Source organism: Podarcis liolepis (assembly GCF_965112155.1).
Source record: "Podarcis liolepis genome assembly, chromosome: 5".
In the NCBI taxonomy this organism is placed as follows: domain Eukaryota; kingdom Metazoa; phylum Chordata; class Lepidosauria; order Squamata; family Lacertidae; genus Podarcis; species Podarcis liolepis.
The window spans coordinates 54,236,859-54,263,831 of NC_139556.1; the positions used below are offsets into that span (position 1 = coordinate 54,236,859).

Here is a 26,973-nt window from a genome sequence, read left to right on the forward strand (position 1 = left end):
ATGGTTATCTCTGAAGATACGCACTTCTGAAATAACTACACAGATAAAATTCAACAATGAAGACCAGTCATGAATGGGATGATGCTTGCCATTTATCTTGCTTAGAAAACAGGCCCTTCACTTTTCAGCAGTTATTTGTTCTTTTGGGTACTGATTCTGGAACAAAGTCCAACCTCCCTTACTCCCATCAGCCTAGAAACGTTTAACCTTAAAGTGTGCACTTTATCTCCAGGCAGAAGCATGGTCCCATTGTGAGACACCCAACACACACAGGGATGTAGTGAAGTACCATATGAAAGCAGTCATTTACTCCCCCAAGAATGGTGGCTATGAAGCAAAATGCCAAACAGGCAACATGGGCCTTCCCTTTCTGTTCATGCAGATGCATACTGAAAGATAAGACCCACATGTACCATTTTCCACATTTACCCTGGCCTTGCCCTCATCTGTGTCCTGATGTCATTTGCATATTCAGGGGGCATAAACATGCATTTCATTAACATCCACTTAAATAATATCATGTGCAGTTTATAATTCACAAGGGTTAACTTGGGCCAAACGCCTTAGTAGAACAGTTCCATTGTGACTCATGTTGAAGCAATAATAGTTATCACATCCAGTATTCATAAAGGGCTACAAAGCTATTCCAAATGTCTATATGCCAAAATCTGCCCTTTCGCAACGCATGCTAATACCCAGCCCTCCTTGACCTCATATTATGCAGCATTCTTCGTTGTAAGGCATGAAATGAAACATGCACAAACCCTTCCCTTTGTAGTACCACAGGATTCTGGTAGGATTTCAACATGCAGCCTGTGTGCAAAGATGGTAGCTTTGAAGACCCTGGGAAGAAGAAAGGACTGAAACAGGTACGCATGCTGCATGAAATTCAAAAATAGCTGCGGGGGGGGGGGAGGGCGGGGTTAGTTGGGTGGCATGTCTCTCCATAGTAAACTTTTGAGGACAGGAGCCTGAAAAGGGGGAGGGGGAGGCAGAAATATCCATTTTTCTGCTTTACATTTTGCAGAAGCTGACAGTGCTGCAAACCTTACACCAGTAAACGGATATAAGACCCTGTAAAATACAGGGGGGGATGCTGACACATGTGATGCTACATTTCTTACTTCCTTCAAATCCCTCCTCAAAACTCACATTTCCATGAAGGCTTTGTGCCACCATACCTTACACCACCATCACCTGCACACCTACTCAGAGACTTTCTCAGGTAAGTAGACAAAGGACTCCAGCCACAGCATATAACTAAGCTAAGGCACATGTAATTGAAACAATTGCACACTGATTTTCTATTTACCACTGCTGCCACTTATCTCCTTTCCCTCTATTGTTTATTCTTTGTTTAAATTTAGATTGCAGGGCCCTTAGGGCAGGGAACTGTCCTCTCATAAACCGTTAAGTGCCATGCACACTGATGGTGCTGAATAAATGCATAATAAAAGAACGGATATGCACAAATAACTTAGTCAGGCAGCAGAATATCTGCGATGGTCTGTATATCCATATTAGTAGTATAAATCTGGGTACATCTCCTATACTAGTCCCAGTCAAAAGAAGCACAAGTGCAGCAGTCAGTTATCTATCTACATGCTGGCATTTCTATGGGCTCTTAAGTCATCCAACACATGATGAGCGCTGTCAGATTTGACAGTGGTGTTAAACTACCGGGAGGGGTGAGTGACCCCTTGGCCAGGGTAGAAAGTCAGAGGAAAGTTTTGTGGGGGATCATTTCAGCCCCCACCCCATCCACAAGTCTTGAGATAACGGCTGCTGACAAGATCAGCAGCAATACTGAAACTCTTTTTGTTTCGTAGGTGCCATTCTAATTCAGTGTTGGCACACTTTGGCACCAGCAGAAGACACATGGCAATTATGGTTACACATCTAAACCTAGTCCCCACACCTCTCTCCTATGGCAAAAGAACCTGCTAGTAGCACCAACCCCCCTCGGGGTCTATTTTCCCAAAATTCAGCTGCAGTGGAAGTGCTGGATCAGTGTTGGAAAACAGTAATGAGGCTCTATGTTTATAAGCAAAGATACAGTTGAGCAACTGTTCTTCCAATCCAGAAAATCAGCCTGCTGTGGACAGGATTGTATCGGGCAAGTCTAGGGCTTTGTACCTGCTGGTGCACCAGCCATAACCACTCCTGCCCCAGGGTAACCTATCCAATGTTATTCACCTCAGGGCTGCCTAGTTCAGTGCTTTGCATGGGAGCTGCCTTTGAAGACTTATCCAGTTTTTTTAGCCTGGATGCTACACCCATCTCTAGAGGCCCTCAACTTTCTGAGGTTAGGCTGGTGACAATTGGACTGTGGGCTTTTGCAGCTATGGTGCTCCAACATGTGGAACGCTCTCCACAAGGAAGCTCACTTAAACTTGAACCTAATCTCCCATCTTGGCTGTGAGTCCTGGAAGACCTGCTCTCTGCCTCGCAGGCCCTTTTCCATGGGGCACTGACTGACTACAGTTACAAAAGCTGGGGCTGCTGAAAAGGAGGAGGGGTGAAGAAAAATCTGTGAGTGACGTGGAGCCCTTGTCCCATTCTCTGGACCCACTTGGAAGCTCCTTAAATTTGCAGAGCCTGGAGCTGGGTGTGGAGAGTGAAGCTGAGCAAGACACAGCTAGGGCAGCCTGCGGAAGTACCATCCGCTTCGGCCTGACCATAAAAAACAAGTCTAGAATGAGAGACTAGGAACTCTTCTCATTGTGAAACTTTGGTGGGGGGTTGTTTGGGCCCTGGGTGAGAGGGAGGGTGTGTCAGAAGGAAAATGAATTGAGGTAGGGTGTGTGTATGTGTGGTGTGTGTGTGTGTGTGTGTGTGTGTGTAACATTGCATTAATGTAACATTTTTTTATGTAACTGTACTTTTGTAATATTTTAAGTTTTCTGTTGTTGCTTCGGTTTTCTATATACCACTAAGAGATATTCTTTAATATAGTAAGTGGTGTAGAAATTAAATAATCAATCAATTCTTTTGACAGCTGGCAAATATCCTTTTACTCGCCTATGTCTTCCACTGTACCAACTTTTATTTTATTTATTCTTAGTCCTCCAAACAGTTTTCACTGTTCCTTCTGTGTTTTATTTTTATGCAAGTTTCCTACTGTGTATTAAATATTGTTTAAAACTGTTGAGAACCACATAAAGCGTGATGCACAAATGGTTTTGAAATAAATACGCTGCAAAAATAAATATGCTGTCAAAATGTCATGTGATTTTTCTCAGAGTCACCTTTCCCCCAAAGAGCAAAAGTTTATTTAGTCCATACCTTCCCTCAAATTTGAGAATGACTCTACACATTTTCATCTTCACTGCTTATATCATTCAATTCTTAGGACTTGGAAGAGCCGTGCTTCTATAGTCAGGGGAGACGAACTGTCTCAAAATGTGCTATATGTGTACCTTGCTGCATAATCAACATCTTACTAGGAGCTGATAAATTGTTGTACTTCTAACTAAAAAGGTTTGGCCAATATGGAACACACACAGTTGGTTCATCCAGGAACTGAATACAAAACCCAAGGGAAATAAAACATTTCAACGTAGTAACTCCATCCTCTTGCAACTATTGCAGCTGTGGCCAAACTTTCTATCACTATCCTGGTCAAAACAGTGAACGTTCAGATAAAATTGCCTTGTGGTCCAAATTCAGCTCATGACTTTGAATACTGTGCAAAGATTCCTATGGTGAAAATCAATAGGTTAATATATTGAGAACAGAGAGATTTCAGAAACTTTTGTCCTAAGTTACTCCTGCCCTCTTGCATTTTCAAAGCAAGATTTCCCTCTCCTTGAGCAAAAACATACACGTAGTTATAGATTTTCTATAGCACTATAGTACTTTTTTCCCGAGGTTCCAACCTAGTTTATGAATGTGCTCATTACACAATGAAAAGTCAGGACAGTTGCTCACTATAAACTCACCTCAAGGTAAAATTTACATTGACTTCAAAAGTCTTGCCTCCGGGAGGGAGGGAGGGAATCAGATGAATTTCTGAAGAGTTTCCGTTTTATAAGCTGTGTGTGTTACCAAAATACCACTATTTTTGGCATGGCATGATTTTTTGCCAGGTACAAAGGAACTTAAATGTAAGTCTTTGTATAGCAAAAATACAGAAGTATGTCTTGGGAATGGTCTTAGCACTCTAATCCTGTGATCTTGCCCAAGCACTTTGAGCAAGAATATATTCTCATAAGGAAAACTAGAGCACTTTAAAAAGGGAGGGGGAGAAAACACACTACAAATGGTCTAATATGCCTCTTGCTCACACAAGAGTAGAATCCAACTAAATTCAGTTGGATATACTGCACAATCCTGCCCATATCTGCTCAGAATTCAGATTTATTGAACTCAATGGAGCTTAGTCTCTGGTGAATAGAATTAGGATTGAAGCCTTACTTCCTAAAAAGAAGAGGCTGAGGGTTGCAGCTTAATCTTACTAGGCTGAATTCAGACTTAGTTGAACTACTGAAACCAATGCGAAAGCCAGCCATGTTCAATGAAGTCCAAAACTTGCTGCTTCTGAACAAACATGACTCATTACAGAGAATAAAAAATTTAATTTAAGAGGTATATAAAGTCAGGCTGTTTTGTGCCCCCCCTTTTTCCCATTATTTCAGCACAGGCAAGCAGTAATTTTAATTTTTCTTAAACAGGAGATATTTCAAATAATGTTTGCAGTCCCTCGATTCTCAAACCATCTATCAGATGTGGCTCCAGTTCTGATTTAATTGATACAAGTGTGAAGTGAATTGCTACTGTTAGAGATTCTCCCCCCCCCACCCCACAAAGTCCATTTAACAAATGCGTTTAAGGGAATGGCAGAATACCAGCTCACTGAAAGGTTATAGGTATTCTAGAAATGGGGGAGGTTACTTATTTGAATATGCCACATTCAGTGCACTCATTAGGGAACAAAAATGGTAATGACATTTTCATTGAAGAGCCGCATATAGAGTCTTACAAAGTAAAATAGCAAGTATTCCTGATACCACACAATATTATCAATAAGCAACAACTGCTGGTACCAAAACAAAACCTACACACACTATTATATACCATTATAAATGTTATAATAAATCATAATTTAGCTGTAAGTGTTTAACTCCCATTTATACCTTACATTTTTATCATGGGAATCATTAGAAATGTACAAATTGTAATTAAAAGGTGGGAAATTAGCTGTGTGAGGTGAAATTAAGGACTTTGTAAACGAACAAGCCGCTTTAAAAGGTTAACAGGTGCCCAATATTTTATATATATATATATATATATGGTCTACAGTGGTGCCTCGCAAGACGAAATGAATTCGTTCCGCGAGTTTTGTCGTCTTGCGATTTTTTTCGTCTTGCGAAGCACGGTGTCGGGAAAGTTTTGGAAAAGCTTCAAAAATCACCAAAGTCTTTAAAAACCTCAAAAAAGGCTACCACACCACCTTCTATGAGTTGCTCCTCGAAGTCAAGTCGCAACTGTATTAACGGTGTTAAGAAAAAGGAAACAAACTTGCAAGACGTTTCTGTCTTGCGAAGCAAGCCCATAGGGAAAATCGTCTTGCGAAGCAGCTCAAAAAACAAAAAACCCTTTCATCTAGCGAGTTTTTTGTCTTGCGAGGCATTCGTCTTGCGAGGTACCACTGTACTTTGATTCACTTAAACCTTTTGTTTCCTTGAAGCGGGTTTCTCTTCCATTTTTATTTTATGAATAGTGTGATAGGAATGTGGGAGTTATAGTTGCAGTGTGAACAAGCTGTTTCATGAAGCTTTTTGAACTATTTAAAGAAACTATTCCTACAAGTAGGCTTCATGTTGTAACTTTGGTAGCTATCTTAAGCACACTTTGGTCAAGGAAGAACTTTCCTTAAATACTGCCGCAATAGGTTTATAAAACTGATCCAGAATTTTTAAAATGTCATTCTGTCACCTCCATGCGCACGCACATATATACACACACCTCTGCCTACAAAAATAGAAACCATCCTTAATTATTTTCAGACTGAAATTAATTTTCCATTCAGATATAGTGTGGCTGCATATCAATTTCTCATGCTAGGAAAAGCGGAGCTCATTTAAAAAAAAATTAACATTCTTTGCAGCCCAAATTCTTTGTGTTCTGAATCTGAATTAATAAAAAAAGACACACAAAAATAAGAAGCTTGCTTATGAAATGTCCCTTTTCTTCGGTAAAACTGTGTTTCAAACAATCATCATAAGCCCAGTTTGAAGATCAACAGTTATGACCAGTGCGTTTTTTGTTGTTTTTTGTGACAGCATTCAGCAGTACTGAGTATCACCATCTCTCCTTTTTGCTGCCCATGGTGGCCATTTTGTGCTGGCACCCACGGCACTTTTATCAAAAATAAGAGTACAGTGGTACTTTGGTTTGCATACGTTTTGGATTACAAACATGTCAAACCTGGAAGTGCATGTCCAAGTTTGCAACCTTTTTTTGGATTACAACCTTCCCCCCCTTTTTTGGGGGGGGGGGTTACGAACAAAAAAAAATTGGAGGCCCCATTACAACCTGTTTGGGTTTATAAATGGACCTCTGCAACAGATTATGGTTGTAAACCAAGGTACCACTGTACTGGCCCTCTCACTTTATACCAAAAAAAGCACTCGTTCCTTAATAAGATAACTTAATACACTTTTATAAGTGGTACAAAGGGGAAAAAATGTATTTAACTTGATAGATATTTCAAAGAGCAAGAACTGATAATTTATTCCCACTATTTCATAATGTGTTTAACTGGAGAAGGCAAAAAGTGACAAGCAATACTCATTAAACCCGTTCCTCTTTCCCCTCCACCAAAGAAACAGAGACACAGAAGCAAAAGCAGAGCATCTTCGTTTACTTACAACAATGTGTGCTGGAGATGGAGACCTAGCATCCTTGAGGGCTTGCCTACTCTGTAGGCTCCCTGCCTGAACATCAAGCAGTGGCCATTTCATCTGCAGGTACTGGATGGAGGAAACAAAAATGGGGGAAAAGAAAAATGAGTTCAGAAAAGAAAGGCAACTTTAAAAATAAAATAAAAGCAAACACATATTAGGCAACGTGGGGAAGTAAGTGAAACTAAAATGCATGCAACAAAAATAAAGTAAAAGCCCCACAGAAATACTTTATTGGGGTTGTGTTGAACAAAAATGGAGCGTACAGACATTTCCAAGGTGTTTATTAAAAGGGGTATAAAAGGGCAAACACAATGTTCTGTTTCATATGCCAATCGCTATGGTAAATCTGGAAAGGAAAATTGTGCAGAGGATGGAAGGAATAAACAGGGCAACTCATCATTACCACAATTGCAGGAACAGAAATATCTGTGAAAGTAACTTTAAAACTGCACATTAACGTTGAAAAATCTGGCATTAAAGCTGATAAACCAAGTAGGGAATGGCAGAAAAGCTACTGCTGGAAAATATGCCTTCTAAAAGTTAAACAATTTTTATTTTTATTTTGCAGGGGCAGGCAAATACATAACATGGGTTCCCTCCCATACACATAGTGCAATCCCATTCCAGACATACAATCTCATGAGTTATGAAACAAAGCTTTTTATGTTAATGCTGAAATTACATTTTCTACATTTCTGAAATTACACCACTGAGGGGGGGTGGAGAAGGAGGCAGGGTGCAAACCAACCAACAGTAGCACCAGATTGGCTCCACCAGTGTGTCTGCACCACGCTGCCCGCCCCACTGCCTTTCCCCTCTCCCTCACAGTAAGCCGCCTGCCCGCCCGCCCGCCGGGGACCTGGCATAGTGGGCTCTGCCCAACCCAACAAGTTGCTTTTGCCTAATGGACTACCATAGCTACAAACATTTTATAAATAAGACTAATTCACTTTAAACCTCTATATTTATATAGCCTTTTCATATCAAAGTAATGAATGATTTCATATCAATGAATGAATGACATAGTCATATTTGGCAGGTGGGTGTACTAGATATTTACTTACATAAATTTTGGCTTCCCACTCTTTCTGGTATCAATTATTGTGGTTTTTATGTTCCTCACACCAGCTTTCCCTCCTACCTGAAGAAACTTGGGGCTGGTACTTCCTTGAGCATGCCACACAAGCAAGCACAACTATTTCTCAAACCACAAGTCATGGTTTAACTTTCTAAGCACACTTCCTCTGTTCCAAAGAAGGGCACAGATCAGTAACTCACTGTTCAGAACATTGCTTTTTCTGATCCTGTTTCTGACTGGGACCAGCAAATCTCACAAGATCTGGACAATAGGGGGGCTTTCCTGATGCCCTCATTACATATCTTTAGGTGCCAGGCAAAAACATTCCTCTTCAACCAGGCCTTTGGGTATTAAACATTCTTTATCCTTTTAGATGTGGGGGTATTGCTTGTTGTTGTTGTTGTTGTTGTTGTTGTTGTTTTATACATAATATGTTTCTATGTTGTATATGCCTGGGGATCTTTGGATGAAGGGCAGTAAATAAATTTAGTAAATAATAATAAATTCAACATTGTGCTCTTCCAGTCATTACATCTGTGCAAGCATCTCAGCTAGCCAGGAACCATTATCACCCTGTCATTTATGTGGGACTTTCCCTCCAGGAGCCAGTTTCAGGGAGGGTTATACAGGGAGGAAAGCCCCATTGGGCAAGCAAAAGTTCTTCTGCAGGTCTTCTGCTGATGGGGTTATGTTAGGTGAATCCTGCCCAATGTATCCAAATACAGGAAACAGGTTTCCATAAACATCCTCAAGCAAGATCTGCAACTTTGACTCATTCCCTCCGGCTGCCCTGTCATGGTAATAAAATTGCAACCTGGGCCAGGAACCCAGGCCCTGGTAAAGTGTGTCCTTCTCCACTCCTTCATGCAAGACGACATCTATGATAGGCTATTTTCAAAGTGTATGTTTCAATTTTCGAAACCCACTTTAAAATCCCTCCTCTGGACCATTCCATACATTATGCAGATGCCAACGCCCATCCATCACAGAGCTACAGCGTGCCAGAATCAGCTAAAGTTCTGCATCAAGAATATGAATGGTGGTGACAATCATACATCTGATACACACATATATACACAAACTCTCTGCTGCATTCGAACCTGATATTTTTCATTTGAAACATCACAAATATATCCCTAAAATTGTAATGGGTGAAGGGGCTCTCATCTGCAAAGCACAAGAGATCGTCTTGAATAAGCCCCCAACCCCAACCAAACCCCCTGTGTTGGTGTTAGGCTAAAAAACTGCCCACGAAAGAAGGGGTGGGCATGACAATGTGGCAAAATAAAATGAAAACAGATTAGAACAGAGAACAGAGACAAGTGGATTCTCCAAATATTTGTATTGTCAATAGGTCAGCATCACTTATAACAATGATCACACCCAGAGTGTTGTATCTGCATGCTGCTCTCTTCAAAAGACAGCCATGACTTGAGTTCTGTTAGCCTAGCAGAGCAATTTCCTCCTTGTCCATCAGCACAAGTTATAAAAGATAGTCGGTTGGAGAACGTGTGTCCCCATGACGTACAAGCAACCCCTTTGCATAAGTCACTAGATTGCCCGTGAAACTGAGACTCCGTAAACAATCCTGTTCACGAAGCACAAGCAGGAATAGGGTACAGCTCACTCCCTCCAACAATAGCAGCCAAGGCTTATTCTCGTTACTGAGGTCACTAGATAGGATTCGGGATACACAGGAAGCAGGTCCTGCTGAGAAAGAATGTGCTGAATTTACCTAGTAACTTTTCAGCACAAGCTCCAGTGAAGCTTTACAACTGACCTTTACTGGGAGAACAGGGGTGGGGGGGAGAGAACCACCTCACACACAAATACTTAATACTAGCAGGATAATGATAGTCTGGACTCTGTTCTCCAGTTGCTAGATTTTCATATGTGGGCCTTCCTTCCTATTGGCAGCAGTCACTGCAGAGTGAAGTGGTATAGCCCAGCAACGAATACATAATGAATAACTGCTGATCATGTGTTTGAGCTCTGACGAGAATGGCTATTAAAATCCTTGCTTAGGTTACCACAAGCATCAGGTTTAATGCTGGTTTAAGGAGTGCAAAACATTTTGTTACTACACAGAGGCTAACCTTTTGTTTAAAAACAAGTACAGTGGTACCTCGGGTTACATACGCTTCAGGTTACTGACTCCGCTAACTCAGAAATAGTACCTCAGGTTAAGAACTTTGCTTCAGGATGAGAACAGCAGCGGGAGGCCCCATTAGCTAAAGTGGTGCTTCAGGTTAAGAACAGTTTCAGGTTAAGAACGGACCTCCAGAACGAATTAAGTAGGTAACCAGAGGTACCACTGTAATTTAACAATGCTGCTCAATGCAATATATATTTATTGGGTGTTGTAGCCAAAAACTATTATCAAAAATAGAGGTCCAGTCCCCACACTTGCAGTTTGGAGACTATCTAATCATATCAGATTCTAAACATAATTGCAGCAACCAAAAGGGATCTCACACTCTTCCTTATACATTTTAACTGCAGTCTTTTTTTTCTAGGATTCCCCCGCTTCCTCCCAAATATTAAATACCAATTTAAAAAGCCTTTCTAAAAGGCACCATTTTTCTTCTTTTGTAGTCAGTCTTTGGAAATAAGTAGAGAGAGTGTGCTGATAGGGAGATGTCACTAGGGGGACTGTGCCGGGGAGGAATCAAATCACTGTACCAAACGATAATTCAGATTCTGCTACAAGACTCAAACCAGATTAAATATTTAAAAATTTGATCAAATTTGGAAAAGATTTTAGCTTCTTCTGCTAAATTCATTCTGAGTTTGCTCATTGGAGGGATTATCTATGTAGCAAACTGAAGCCCACATCTCAAATCACTGGAAAACTTGCTACTGAGATTTCACCAAGCATTGGTTACACACTTCCAAATTTATCTTTAAAAGCTTAAGGACCTGAATAACGTTTCTGTTTAAGAGGAAAACCTGAAAGTCTCAAAGTGTGAAAATCTCTACCAATACTATTCTGACATTAAAAGGTGTGATCTCAAAATATGTAGAACTATGCCTTAAAAAATCAATGCGTGTTATTAGCAATAAGGATGGTATTACTAGCAACAGATATTATGCTGATACATAAACCATGGGGTAAATTAACTCAATCAAAGACTGGAGTACTGTACAGCAATCAATGAAGTAACCTCCAAGTGAAGGTTACTATGGAACACAAACAAAAAGAAGACCTGAAAAAGCTGTCTTCATCAAAAATTTTAAAAAAACCTATGCTGCTTGCTAAAATGATTCTCCAGCAATATTCTCCAGAAAGCCTTTTTTGTAAAGACACTTTCACAGGCCCAAAAGACCCAATGAAGCTCACCTTTTTACATACCACTTCACTGCTGCTTGTATTCCCATCACCAGAAACTGTTGTACCTGCTTTGCAGCCTATTTTATTCCAAATAACACCTGTATAGTCAATAGGTTTCAGCTAACAACAAACCCAGTTCAGAGGAAAGGCTCTGCTCTCACTCGGTGTTAGCTCAACCCTCAGTGGAGTAATCACACAGCTAAATCTGATTGGTTATGTGAAACGATCTACTGCTTGTAAGAAGGGGGCTATACTGAACGTGCACAAAAATGGTGTCAAAGCTGCAGCCAACAGGGACTTCAAACACATTTTCAATGGAATTTCAATGGAATTGTATCACCACCACTGCCAGAATGACAGGAACAGGGACCAGTAGTCACCTGAATGTGTGTGAAGGACCACCTTTTCTCTACAATGTACCTACCACCTGCAGAGAGAGAGACCCAAAAGCTTGGTGAAAGGGGGTGCATTTTATGAGAGAATAAATTTGTGAATCCCTCAATCCCTACCCCCTGGTTTTAGCTCATCCCTAATAAAAAGATCCAGCTCTATTGATAAAAGAATAAAACGTTTGTTTCGTTCAACAGCTTCAAGCTTGCCTCAAAGTCTCTCAGCCCAGGAATTGTCATGGCCATAATACAATATTAATGTGGTGGCTTATAATTCTTATTTTACATAAAAGCTTCATTGTGTGCCAAATCCAATCTCCACAGGCTACCTGAGCCCCAGATTTTTACGAGTCTACATTTCAGCGCTGCAAGTCTACAATACACATAATTTTCAATTATGTTAGGGCAGGGCAGGATCACTGCCTATATAACATTACTGGTTGGAGGAAATGAGACTCAGTCCTTCTGCCGAGTGAGCTAACTCAATCCAGATGGTGAGAGAGTGAGAAAGAGAAAGCACTGCTATGGAATTATGTAGCAGCGATCCAGCCCACAGCAACTCTTGCACAATGGAATGAACTGCCAAGTAATTGCCCCACCATCCACACACAATGCTTTAAGGTATTAGTTTGGAAACTAAAGAAGGGATGGTTCTTTTGGCAGAGGAAGGGTTACATCACAGCACTTACACAGCATATATTAGAAGGAGAATGCGTAATTGCCTTCTCGGGTTTACTATTGCAGAATTATGCAACTAATCAGAGGGGTCTCTCTCTCTCTCTCTCTCTCTCTCTCTCTCTCTTTGATAGTGTTTTGTTTGTTTTTTAGAGTTTTGGGGGGGGTTTTGTCCCATTACTAGAGAGTGGTAAATCCTTTCCTTCCTCCTACATGAAGCAGCAGGAAATGCTATTCTTTCAGACTCAAATACAAATGTGAGCCAGGAGTCCCTCCAACTTGCAAAAGGAGAAGGTGAAGGGAGGAGGGGGTGAGATATTTCCTTCACAGGATCCCAACTTTGTGTCTATACCATACAGTAAAGAGAGAATCCAAATACTCTGCTCTATAAAAATTCTGTAATCTCTTGTCTTTTCCAGCCTTACTTCTATTTGACAGGAAATATTATGTTCCAACAAACTGGTGTAATATTAAAAACAGGGGGGAAATGTATATAGGTTCTGATGTCCCATTTTAAAGCTGAAATATTAATATAGATATACTGGCCAGAAGTTCAATACTGATTTAAAAGGATGATCTAGCAATAGATCATTATTGCTTCTTCCGTTTTTGAGAGAGAGGAAGAGAGAACTCCAAATCTTTTAAAGCTCCTACTGTCTGTGCAAAATATTATAATGTGTGGCTGGCTAGAATCCGTGCACAGGGGGTGGGTGAGGAGAAACGCAACACACTCTTGAAAGGCTGTTAAATTGTCATCACAAGGGGGAAAGCAAACACCTCAAATGGCAAAGGATAGGGCTTTTTAAAAAGTGGAGAGGGAGGAGGAAATGTATCTTGGGTCCTGCAAGAAAGCAGATGTTATCAACCATCTTATTGCTACACTGACATTTGAAATGAGGCACAGCCCAAGGCAGAAAGCTAAAGCACTTCTAGAGAAAATATCTGGTAATGGCAATACGGCCAAGTGGAGCAAAATCCTGTTCAGGGAGACAAGGAACAGCAGACTTGGGGGGAAAGGGGGGGCAAACACGAAGACCTGTTCAAAGTTGCAAACTCAAGCGTTTAGTCAACTAAATGCTTGCAATTATCAGAAATTTGGATAATTAAGGATATAATAATGGGTTAAGCGTAGATATGGAAATGCAGAAGAATTTGGTATATATAAGGAACCAGAAGTGGAAATGAAGGGAAGACACAAGATTTTAAGAATCTCACAAGATATAGTGTTGAAAGGATAACTGTACATATGGAGAAAGGGGGGGAATTGTTTTTGATGTTATTTGTGGAATTATTACTTATTGTTGAAAGAAGAAAATAAAATAAATTTACAAAAAAACAAAGTTGCAAACTCAAAATCCTGCCACTATGCTCTACCTCATGACTGTCAGGAAAATTATGATACAGTATCAGAAAAACTAAGACCGAAGATATTTATAGCACCACTTTCCTTACGTCCTTACTCCTTTTTTATGTTAAGAGGTATTTTCTTGACATAATATACTAAGAACTCACTTAGTTCAATAGATGGAAGAATCTAGTTCTAGAAGATAATATTTGCCATTGGAAAGTTTTCCCACAGTTAGGCCCAGTCTTGGGGGAACAAGACATTACCAAGGAAAAACACAAACGCACTGAACACAGATTAATGAAATGTCTATTCCACCCAATAATCTGTAGTCATCACTATATTAATCCTATGGAACAGAAATGGAAATATAGAGCAGTTGCTAAGCTTATTCAGAGGCTCCCAACACCATATTACAGAGATCCACCAACACAGAATTTGTTCATTGCCACTAATCTATCTCACCACCTAACCCAGAAATCAATCGCCTTTCAATGATTTGCACTACATTCTCCACAATGTGTACTGAATGTACAGCTAAATCATCCACTTGGAAAGCTACTGTAACCCACTGGTAGATTACCAATCCACTACCTACAGATCTAGACATGTTTTTCTGTCATAATCCTTAAATACAACCAAGATTTTCCAAGAGAATGCAATGCATTTATTTTTTAAAGTTTAGAATGTCAGTTTCATTCACAAAAATATGGTCAACAGATAGGTTCATAACTGGAAGAGGAACCCAAAAAATCATACAGTAGCAGATAGTGCATTCTGAAACAACAATTTAGATGCCAGATTGAACAGCACACTTGTTCCTGTTCTAATACTATAAATATTCTATGAAGAGTGTCTTTTATTGTGCTTAGCAGGTTCACCTACTATGACTTTTTCTGGACTATGTCACTCTGTCAACCATCATTGACACGTCTGGTAAACTCATGGATCAGCTACTGTAGTTCTTTATACATGGTGCTGCCCTTGAAGAATGATTTGAAGTTACACCTGACCAAGCAAGCAGCTGTTCATCTGCTAAGAGACAGCTTTCATGAAGAACATCTTTCAGAATCAATCAGTCAGTCAGAAAGGGAACACCCCCAATTCCCAATAACCTATCCACAAGGATATTACGGTCAATGGTATTTATCAAAAGCTGCTGAAAGATGCAGAAGAAATAGCAGGCTCAGAATCCCCTGGCACATTATCCAGACCAAGTCATCCATTAGGACAGCCAAGGCAATTTCTGTGTCAAACCATGCCCAAACTAGACTGAAACAGATCCAGGCAATCAGTTTCATTCAAGAGCACTAGGAGTCACACAGCAACCGTTCACACAAACAAGCACCTTACCTAAAGAAGTGTTCCTTGCAATCATCCAGTAGAATCACAGAGTTATGAATTTGAGACCCACACTGGGCAAAAAAATGTTCTGCATTGCAACAGGTTGGAGTAGATGACCTTTTTGATCCATTCCAACTCTGTAGTACTGCAGTCCTTGGACCAAAGAGGGCTTATTTAATAGTGGCCTCACAACAACTTCTTTCAAGACAGATGGGCCCACTCCTCTTGTAAGATTAATCACTTCAGCTAGATGCAATAAGCACATAATGGCGAGGGTTGAATAACCACCACCAGGTCCAGGTCTTCGGGCTGAAATAACGTAAATTCATTTCATAGCCCCAATATTAGACAGTACTCTGGGCACAACCACGGACTAAAATGCTGAACTAGCACAGCTAAAGTCAAGGTGGATAAAGACAACTTTCTTAGCAAACATGCTACAACTGCCCTCTGAGAGTGGAAGTCCAGTACCAGCTGGAAAAACTCTGCTAGTGCAATGTAGTATTGTGTCTTCACTGCCATGAAGGAGGCTTCAATGAGAGCCACCTTAAGACTTCTGCTTACTTGTATTATCGTCATCTCAAAGTCAACTTCATTGAACCTAGTTCCCCAGAAAATAAAGCTCTGCTGTGTGGGAAAGGGCACCATGCCATCGTAACCTGACTGTTCCAGCTTCACACCCTACTTCATCTGCCCCTGACCTATTTCTGCTACCTCCCATTTCAATAGTAGCCTCCTACTTCACTCCAAAGGCTTCCTGGCCCTCCAGAACACCTTTTCAGGAGTTCAGGGAACTATTATCAGGAGGGAAAGGGCAAGAAAAACAGCTTTGTCTCCAACCGAATGAGATCCAGCTTCAATTAGTAATGTGCCTGTAACACTAAAACTCATTGCGACCGAGGTCCCTTCGCCCCTGCCCCCAATAAAATAATTGAGGGGGCTCCCCCCACCAGTAGACAGGCATTGCCATTCAAATGGTGTTCACACGCCATATTTTGTGATTGATTATGCAAGCGGGACTTACCTGCGCCCCAATATTTTATTCAAGGTGGCCTGCCTGACAACAACAACAAAGTAACAATTTCTGAGAGAGCTCAACACTCAGATTTCACAGTCAGCAAATAACCCAAAATGTAAGGAGAGTGGTCCCAACAAAGCCATATTTTCTAAGCCAATTTTAAATATGAAATGACTATGTGGTGCCACTCTCAAGGAACAGTTACACATTAGGATTATTCATTGGCATCTCTGCATGCATGTGGTATTCATCACTGGGTGCACATCTTCCCCTTATAGCAGCATGTCTATGACCTCACAATCTCCAAGTGCTTACTAAAGCACTGGGAAACAAAGCCTACATACATAAAGTTATATGCACACATGCCCTCTAGCTGATCAGGAATCTAGAACATGGAAGGTTCCTGACTACAGGGGTACACTTATGGGTGTACATACATGAAATTTTCCTTCTGATGGTCTGCAGGACCCATGAAAATGTCAGGCTGGGGCTGGAGGGTGCAGTTCTGCTCCTCCTGCCTGTGTAAACCACAAATATGGAATCTAACAATAATGCTGTTAACTTGACATACTCATCTTCCAACACACTTTTATGGAGATAACATGAATTTCATGGTGGAGGAGTAGTGACTGTGGTGGAGAACTGGTGGAAAGAAAAATGGTTTATTAACTTTCCCATCTTCCCTGTTTCTCCTTGCATTAATCCCACTACTCGTGGACCTGGGCATCTCAAATTTCAGCAGCATCCTGTGCAATGCTAAAATCTGGCATGTGCACCCTGCCTCTTGCCTTCCACTAGATGTCATAGTTGTGGTGCCCCCTGAAGCACCTCCAGAAGCTCTGCACCGGGTGCAAGCTCACCAGCTGCACTCCCCCAGATTTGCCTTTGATTCCTCACATAATTTTTTTCCTGTAGCTATGCTTAATGACAGTTTTGGAGCCCAGCTGGAGTAAAACTGGTTTGGGGGACATCTTCAAGTGCTTTAAAACACTTAAAGCAACTCCTCTCATCCACTTAGTCGCCCTTGAAAATGCCCTAGTCTGCTTAATGATACAGATGTACTTTTATGCTTAATTCATTTTCTTTTCTTAACTTCCAAGTACTACTACCTCTAGCATACTACTATGATGACTATAGGGGTCATTTTAAACATGAGTAATCCAGTTTTCTCCTAATGTTGAACATGACAAAAAAAGGAATGAATTGCTAAATATGCTCTTAAGTAAACCCATAAAATTTCAAACTGAATTTTCTGTCACGTCCTTTGTGGCTTTTCCTGTGAATAGGCCTTCACTGTAACAAGGGGTTACTTCAAAACATTTGGCTCCAAAGATTACTGCCTCTCTCTCACCAAAAAACCCCCCAAAACCAACAACCCAGAGACTTGCAAAATTCTCTCTTCCCTAGGGTCAGTGGGGAAATAGAAAAACAAGCAGGATGCTTTAATACAGAAAATGTCATCTCAGTAAAACAGAAAAAAAGATTGGAAGTTGCTGAGCTAATATTAAAAACAGAAACATTCTGGTCTCACAGGAGAAGGTGGGAATGCTTTTAAAGTCCCAGCAGAAAACTTAAACTTTTCACTGTGCTCTCATTCTTCTTCACATTCTTTTCGTTGAAACCTTTTTTGGGGGGGAGGGAGGGAAGAGGGAGGATGTGTGCGCACAGATGCCCTACGATGATGCAAAAAGGTCAACTGTCCTCTTGGTTAATTTTGTCAGTTGTGAAACAAAATTTTCAGGGTGGGGGATTTATGTCAGGCTGACCTTCGGAAGAGACCAGCTACTCCCCTGAACAATAAAAATAAAAAAATCTTGCTGCCTCAGCCAGAAACCTCCTGCCACTCAAGTATCATCTTGCTGTAACAAATTACTCCTAACCCAGGATTACAGCTCTTTCCAAATCCCTCCTAGAGAGCAGAGAAATAAACATTCCCTCCCAGGATTCAAGACCAGTTGTTTCCCCTATCAATAATCCTTTTCTCTATTTGCTTCTTCTACAGCATTAGCCTGGGAGGCCAGCAAAACCACTTGCACCCATTTTCCTTTCAACCCATAAGCTTGAATGTCTCAATTGTCCATTAGAAAAGTAAAAGATGCAAGGCTGAAATCCTCGCACAATGGTTAACTATCTCCACACACTTGTGATTTGATAGGACACTACAAATGTCTAATCCAAGTCACTCAGCGCAGGCCCACAGCCTCCCTACCAGCCAACACCAGCCCAAATTATTTCACGAAATGTTCAGATGTGAAGGAACAAACCATTCAAAGTGAACCCCGGGGTGGGGGTGGGGGGTTAAAAGAATTGTGGAAATGATGTTTGGGAAAATAAACCCTTTGGGTTTGCTGGAGAAATATAGGCTATCCCCTCAAAAGCTCAGCATTTCAATCAACACACTTTTTAATATAGTTTGAGCAATAGGCAGGAAAGGAGGAACCTCTTTTTGTATAGGAACCAGTTAAAGTTGTTGCGTTTCTTCGTCTACCCAAGTGAATTTCTATCGAAATTCTAAAAATCAGAAAGAATTTTTATATTGGCACACTGCTTGTTCTTGACAGAGGGTTGACTCCAACTAAGTTAGAGCAAACTCACTGAAATTATTAGATGTAAATTAAGAGTGCAAGAGTGAGGCCACATCTTCCAGGCTGAGTGATATAGGATGTAGCAGATCTTGGGCTTGGTTTGGCTGAGGTAAAGTAAAGGTAAAGGGACCCCTGACCATTAGGTCCAGTCGTGCCCGACTCTGGGGTTGTGGCGCTCATCTCGCTTTATTGGCCAAAGGAGCCGGCATACAGCTTCCGGGTCATGTGGCCAGCATGACTAAGCCGCTTCTGGCAAACCAGAGCAGCGCACGGAAACACTGTGTACCTTCCCGCCGGAGCAGTATCTATTTATCTACTTGCACTTTGCCGTGTTTTCGAACTGCTAGGTTGGCAGGAGCAGGGACTGAGCAACGGGAGCTCACCCCGTCGAGGGGATTCGAACCGCCGACCTTCTGATCGGCAAGGCCTAGGCTCTGTGGTTTAACCCACAGCGCCACCTGTGTCCCTTGGCTGAGGTACTTTGGTTTAAATCCCTAACTCCAGTTTAGCCGATAGAACTGTTGTTTTGTTGAAAAGGTGGCCAACAGTTTTTTTAAAATACATAAAAAAGATTAGTGGAAACCGTTACTGGCATTTGGTGTAAAAAAAAAAAAATCACACCAGCAATAACAGTCTTTTTGAACTTCCGGGAACGGAACATGCAGGAATGAGTTTAATGCATACAGTGATCTAAACCGGCAAAGCAGCTTCACCATGTAAAACATTAATGATTAATGAGGCTTGTATTGATTTGTTTTCATTTTATCGAAATCAAAATATTACGCAAGACAAGAGGCCAGTAAATAAGGAGTAAACATGAACATTTTAATATTAATGAGTGGCGCTTTCCAGGCTTAAAACGCACATAAGCCTGCTCCCAAGAAGATGTAATAAGCAAAACACAGAAGGTGGAGCGTTAAAGGACATAATTTGGCCTCCTTCGTGTTTCACTTCCTGCTGACATTTGTTCCCTGTGCCAAATATTTGTGGTAGTGGATGACAGGGATTCTTGCAGGGTGTGGGGGGGACAAGGAAAGGTAGGAAGCAATATGAATGCCTCCTCTCTCATTTCCAGGCTGAAGAATGCCCAGCACACTGACTGAGAACCTCTGACCACATTTCCCCCCAGTAGACAAAACAGCACCACAGGCATCTCAACCACTAAGCCACTCCCACCCACTCCACTAAACCACAATATTCAACTATGGGCCAAACACTCTCAGCCCTTAGGCTACAGCAAAGAGGGAATATAAGGGGTCCGTGGACTTTTAAAACCTTTAAATAACTTGAAAGGATACACTTGTTCCTAAGCATAGATCAGCTGTAAATAACAGGCGTCACCCACAAGGTTACTTTTGATATTGATTTTTATTTAAAGGATTGTGGTTTTCAGGAGTAGGAAATATGACAGGCCACTGTTCACATTTTGTCGTTATGCAAGTGCACAAGTGCAAACAGGCACACGCACACACAAATAAAATAGGAATATACCTGTTTATTTTTAAAGCAGCTTTACTTAAAATAACTCCACCACATAAAGGTTAAAACAAGAAGGATTCAGCTATATTTGCAGTACAGTCAGCTATGCAGTCGGCAGCAACAAACCAGTAGAGAGCATGCATGTGAAACAAAATAAACAGCACTCCAAAGTGAGATAGTAAATTTTGTAGATACTTGCACATTGTCAATCATTTGGTTAAAGAGCATTAACAGTGGCCAAAATACTTCTCAGCAGAACCGCTAAGAAGAATGCACAATGCCAATAAATGCATTACTGTTCAAAGGCTGCTCATATCCCAAATAGACACCTCATCTCATCAACACAAGCAGAGAGCCACAGCACATCTAGAGTCTGTCTCAATCATCATGTCACTTATATCAAAACATAGGGCCATGGGAGGAACCCATGATGATAGAGAGTACAGTCGTTCCTTGGTTCTCGAACTTAATCTGTTCAACTCCCGAAACGGTTCAAAAACCAAGACACGGCTTCCGTGTTTGCGGCATTCGAGAGCCAAAACATGCGAGTACCAAGGCGTTCAAGAACCAAGGTATGACTGTGCTTCTATTTGTGATGTTAGAAAACACAAAATATAGATAAAGCTCAAATAATGAGTAAAATGTTAGCAAAAAATAATGGCACGATAGTGCTTTTACACCCACTATAAGTTCTTTTAAGACCTACAGCTATTGGGTAATAGAAATAGTACTGAGCCTTAAGAGTACCAATACATTTCTCATACATTAACTCATTGTAATTCTTGCAGAGTAAAGTAAATCAGGATTACCACCTCCATGTTGCAATGGCAAACTGAGGCTGAGATGAAAACAGAAGCGGGCCTAAGTCAAGCTAGTGAGTTGGTAGCATGGTAGTGATTCAAAGAGAGGTGCCTTCGATACGTAGGTCATTCTTTAGCCAGCATTGTATAACATTCTAAGTAGCTACGATTCAGCAAAACCATACAAAACTATAATCCTCATGTATCTACAGCCCACATTTCTCTGCTATGGTTGGGCTTATACCATATCCCTACATATCTGAGCCATACATCTATGAACATTTCCCTTCTTCCTTTTCCCTCCCACCCAAGCCATACCAGTTTCTTTCTTTCCAACAACTCCAAGATTTGGTATTTCATCTCTGCGTGTTAAATCCCTAGAATATGCCTTGTTCTTTCGTATGATACTGAACCATTTTCTTAACTAACCATTCCTGCATCTGTGGCTTCTCTTTAGAAAATTCACAAAACCTCTCTCCTCCCTTGATAACTGCAGCCCTACTGAGGCATATCACTCACTTGTACGGCATAACTGTGGGGACTGAACTTTTAGCAACATTTTGTCTCTTCCCTCAAACAACCATGGCCTACAGCTGTCTGAAGAGAAAGGGTAGCAGAGGCTGGCCACAGGATTCTGGACTAGATGGACCACTGGCCTGATCCAAGAGCTCTTCGTGTGTTCAAAAATAATGACGAGAACACCATATATACAAGTAACGCCTGAGTCAGGCTTATGATGGCCAACTTTTGAAATCCCTGCACTGGCTTCCTGATACACTTCCAGAGAACTAGTCCTTATTTTAAAAGCTCTACATCCTTCAGTTTCACAACAACTTTCTTCTCACCTTATGACGCCTTCTAAAACTCTCAGAGATTCACCTACTACAAGCCTGTTATATTTTTGTTGCCCTTTCCAGTCTTTGTGCTTTCCATCATTCTGCTTCCTATATGCGGAAGTATAATAACAAAGTCCCACAAACAAACAGTCTTCTCTAAGCTACCCTTTTAAAAAATCTGTAATTGCCATTTGATAGACTCCTCCCCACTTCTTTACTGTTTCTTCTTCCCTCCTCATCAAATACTATTACAATGCATATAATTTAGCAACAATCCATTTTCTTCCAGTTGCCACTAGGTAAATCTACTGCAGTAAGTGCTAGAAGTAAATTTATTCACCTGCTTCATCACTCACCTATACATCTACCAACTCTCCTACACCTGTGGGCATTTGACTATCTTTTCCTTTAACTGTGCAAAGGAGAAAAGGGGTGACCTATTAAAATCTGCATTTCATGACTTTATTCTTCTGAGCTTACTTGATAGCGACAGTAGAAATCTTCCTGAATCACAAAGTAAAGGGGATATATTTGTTGGCCAATCAATTTGTTGTTGTTGTTTAGTTGTGTCCAACTCTTCATGACCTCATGGACCAGAGCATGCCAGGCACTCCTGCCTCCCACAGTTTCGTCAAATTCAGGTTGGTAGTTTCGAGAACATTGTCCAACCATCTCGTCCTCTGTCAATTTGCATCTCATAGCAAACTTCTAACAGCAGAAGATATGCACATCTGGAAGCTCTTGCTCTCTGCATCCATATTTGTGCCTCTTGAATTTGGATACTTTGCGCATGAGCTGTGTGCGTGTTGTGTGTGTGTGTGTGTGTTTGTGTGTGTGTGTCACACTTAAAATAGACACACACATTAAATCAAATATCCAAGGTTTAAAACCTTTCGTCAATGAAAAATGTCAAGCTTTAACACGATTTGAAACTGGAGAAACTGTTGAATTTCATTACAGCTGTTCAACCTTTTCTTTTTTTTATTTAAGCAACAAAAAAATCTTTTTATTAGGAGGGAAGGGAAGGGGGTGGGAGAAATCGACAGCTCCACTAGCCAGAGGCACTTTGCAAGCAGGAAAGTAGAACTCAAGATGTGGGCAGGCCTCAGGTTTCAGCGCCTCAGGGCATATCCAAGAGACACCAATGTATTTACTGAACAGCCAGTAAAGCAAAGGCTCCAATCTTATAACATGTTATAATCTTATATTTTATGAGAGTCCACAGTAAGTTTTCAAGGTTCAAGCAGGGGGTACAATTGGTTAGGAGAAATACAGAGAGGACTTATTATCCACCTATCCTTTAGAAGATAAAATAACTTGCATATGTGTAGCTGCAAACTAAGATAATTTAATTACTCTGCCTCATTTCATAATAGATACTAACTCCTCAAATAGAAAACTCTATTCTAGTCTCTAGCTGTGCAACAGAAAAATATAACAGCCTCTAGTTCGCACTGTGTCTATGAACATGCATATCACACACACACACACACACACACACACACACACACACACACACACACAATATTACTGCATCACACACTATTTGAATAAGGATACTTCACTCAAACATTTGCATGTGTGGCAAAGGCAGTCACCTTAGGGACCTTTCGACTTAAAAGACCTTTGAATGCAAGGTCCTGGCAGTGTAATCCGCTGTCCTGCACATAAGAAGCTTACAACTCACACAAATGTTGTGTCAGGCTTTACTAAAGAATATGCAATGATCCAATAGCAGCTAATCTACTGAACCATCTTCCTGAGATGATGCGTGGTGGCTCAAGCCAACGCAAGGGAATCTGCTGGGCACAGTGGCAAAAATGTTCCCTCTGCACTCTGGCCTGGTTCTCTCTACCTTCCTCTACCCAATAAGCGAGTGGCTGAACAATCCAGAATTCGGCTGTTAACCATAGCTTTCCACTGTGTGCAAATCCAGAAACAGCTCACAGACAAGTCAAGTGCAAATGCATCCATTGTGTGAGTTTGCTGTAAATAGTAATAACAACAACAAAACAACGTAGGTAAGTGGTGGTGGCGGTGGTGGTCATATCTATTATACAGAAGTGTTTGGATTTGAGTTTGGATTTGATATCCCGCTTTATCACTACCCAAAGGAGTCTCAAAGTGGCTAACATTCTCCTTTCCCTTCCTCCCCCACAACAAACACTCTGTGAGGTGAGTGGGGCTGAGAGACTTCAAAGAAGTGCGACTGGCCCAAGGTCACCCAGCAGCTGCATGTGGAGGAGCGGAGACGCGAACCCGGTTCACCAGATTACAAGTTTACCACTCTTAACCACTACACCACACTGGGCAAATTCCCAAAATCTTATTCTTTATTGAAACAGATGATTAACAGTGTGCATTCTATACAGATGCATAAAAGGTGGCTTTGTTGCAGGTTAGATTTGGGCTTCTAGACCACTGTTGTCTACTTGGATTGGAAGAGGCCTTTCACATCACCTGCTGCCTGATCCATTTTTCTGGGACCTTCTAAATACAAAGTACGTGCTTTACCACTGAGCTACAAATGCTTCCATGTTTCTGTATTTGGTCTACCAACAAAACCCACCCATTGTCTATCCCAATGGCATTATGTCGCTTAAAGAGGAAAGACAATGAGATTCTTGGCAGCAGTATAAAAGCAGAAGGCAGGAAGACTGCCTAACATTGGAATCCCCTTGGAGATTCTCCTATTGGCTTCTCAGTCTTTAGTCAGATCCTCCAATATTTTTCCTTCTTTGTCCCCCTTGTTTATATACATGAGGTCTAGAAACACACTTTTTAAAATAAAATAGGAAATGAAAGGAATTTTTAGAATTTTTAGATCCTGTGCATATTATTTTATAGTGTTTGGTCAAGATGCAGCGTGGATTCAGGCAGGAAGTCTTTTGGCTTGTACATTCTGCATCTGACTACTTTCCACTACTGTGATCATATTGATGAGGCAGGGAAAATATCAAAACTGACAACCAATCCATGTAAATAGGAGGGCCTGGTTGTGAAGCGCAGTATCTAGACAAGGCAGGTTGCTATGATCACTAAATGCCATGCCTGCAATACCACATGAATCATTTGAGTTCTTTATTGCATAGTGCTCATGACTGTAGAAGTTTCATTTTTTTAAAAAAAGAGGAAAAAAGCTGTCATTCATCCTAATGCAAATTAAGCTCTCTCCTTTTTTTTAATACACAACATTTGGGTCAGTTTCCAGGGAAATGTTGCTGAATTGCCCATGTTTACTCCAGCTCCAGCAATGCAGCACAACCTTCAGTCAAGCTATTAACTTGAATGTTGAACTTCACAGCCTGGCTGTCTTTCTCAGCCATCCTTTTGATGTTACCTCCAAAGCAAAAGATCAAAGGCTCCAAGTGTGGTGAGGGGAAGTCCCAGGCTCTTAGCCTACCAGCCTGTGATATATGTTAAAATCCTGGCCAAAAAGAGAGAGAGAGCGCGCACAAGAGAGCGCAAAAGGGAGGGGGAAGAGAGGTGGGGGGAAGGAAAGAAAGAAAAACCAGCAAAGGAAAAGTGTCCAAGCAGGGCACCAATGTGAGGATTTGACAGAATAAAGCTCCTATTTATTTTTTTAAAAAATCCACACAGAACAGAGCGGGGTTTTTTTAAAAAAAGAAGAAGTTCTGGCATCAACTGCATTTCTAATTGTGTGTTCAATTTGACAACTTATCCACTTACAATTTTCATGTACTGCTTCACCTCACAGCATTAAATTATTTATTCCTTCATCACTGAGATTTCAGTGTGCCAGGGGTAGAGAAACCAAAACACAGCTTACCTCCCCATTTTAAAGAGCTCACAATCTAGATACGCTGCAGCTCGGACAGTTTTATAGAGTCTTCTATCCAAAGTGTCCTGAAGAATCTTTCCAGCTAACAGAATCCAAGTGTGTGTTTGTGTGTGTGTGTGTGTTTTGAAATGTTATAACTTGCCCTTCCAATATATTTGCATCCCTTGCAACAATTTAAAACAAAACAAGTCCATAAAAGAAATAAATGCAACAACATAAAAATGGAAGCACTGAAAAACATTTCCAATGTGAGGGCCTCCCACCAATCACCATCATCATCAGCTAAGTGAGACAAATGCTTGCCAGAACTGGGAAATTTTAACCAGTTGTTGTTGTTTTTTAGAAATGACAGGTTACATAGGGTGAGATATTCCACAATCAGGGTGCAACAACGGAGAAGGCCCTCTCTCTCTTATCCTGAATGCTCATGCTTCAGCCATTGATGGGACATACAGAAAATCATTTCAAATATATCATAGGGTGCAGAAGGTCTGGGACAGGAGGACACAAGTAGAGCAAGGTAACAAAAATATAGTGAACAAAAACACAGTGAGCACTGAGGAGCTACTAGAAGCTAGAGCCATCCCCAGGAAATCAGAGCAAAAATCTGTTGAGACTTTGGTAGTAATAAGTCATAGTATAGTTCACTCCAATTACTCTATAGCTTGCTGTTGTGTAGCTTATACCATTGAAAAGGCAGTGACATTTTGGCAAAGCTCAAACACAAAAACCAAATGGGTTCCATCGATATCTTCTGCTTAATTAAAGCACACTCTTTATGCAGTGCACAGATGCAACTATGCCTAATATTCTGGAGAGGGCATATGTGAAGCCAAACAAGACTTTGACTAGGAATGGCCATGCAATCTTAGCTCTTATCCGTTGGGCAAAGCCTGTTGTACTTATGTACAATACCTTTGCAACAATGTACTTTCTTCAAATTACAAGTGCAATAAAATATACCAACCACCTGAGAAAGTTTGAGTAAGCTAAATCAAGTCAGAGCCTAAATCCCATACAGGTAATCTTGGATAGTAAGGTTAGCATGACCTACACCACAGCAGGAATGGGATTTCTGACAATCCTAGATGTTATATTGGAAGTGAAGGCGTTTCTAATTTTGAATATGGAAAGTTTCACATTCCTACACACCAAGTTTGTAAACTGCCACTCACCAGAGGCAAGCAAATATACTTTTAACGTTATGAAGTGAGGAGGATTTGTAAAACGAAGAAAAAGTTGGTTTGTGTCTCTCAGTTGACTCACGCCTGCATGTGTGAGCAGGTGGATTAGGAATTTTTAATACAAATTTTTAATAAATAATTTTGTAGATTTGTTTGCAGTGTTTCTAGACAGGAACATGCATTCATGAGGGACAAGCAT

General features: G+C 40.9%; 1 protein-coding gene across 39 annotated transcripts in view; it reads right to left on the minus strand.

The window, feature by feature from the left end:
• The window catches only part of TCF7L2 (transcription factor 7 like 2), a 203,361-nt gene that overhangs the window by 118,018 nt on the left and 58,370 nt on the right, over nt 1-26,973 (minus strand). For 38 of the 39 annotated variants that reach the window (XM_083504920.1, XM_083504948.1, XM_083504947.1 and 35 more), the window contains exon 4: nt 6,873-6,974. In XM_083504920.1, coding sequence (XP_083361046.1) covers nt 6,873-6,974 — 102 coding nt within the window. Of the gene's footprint in view, nt 1-6,872; nt 6,975-16,094; nt 16,309-26,973 lie in introns of those variants that run through there. The other variant, XM_083504917.1, reaches the window with a different exon arrangement.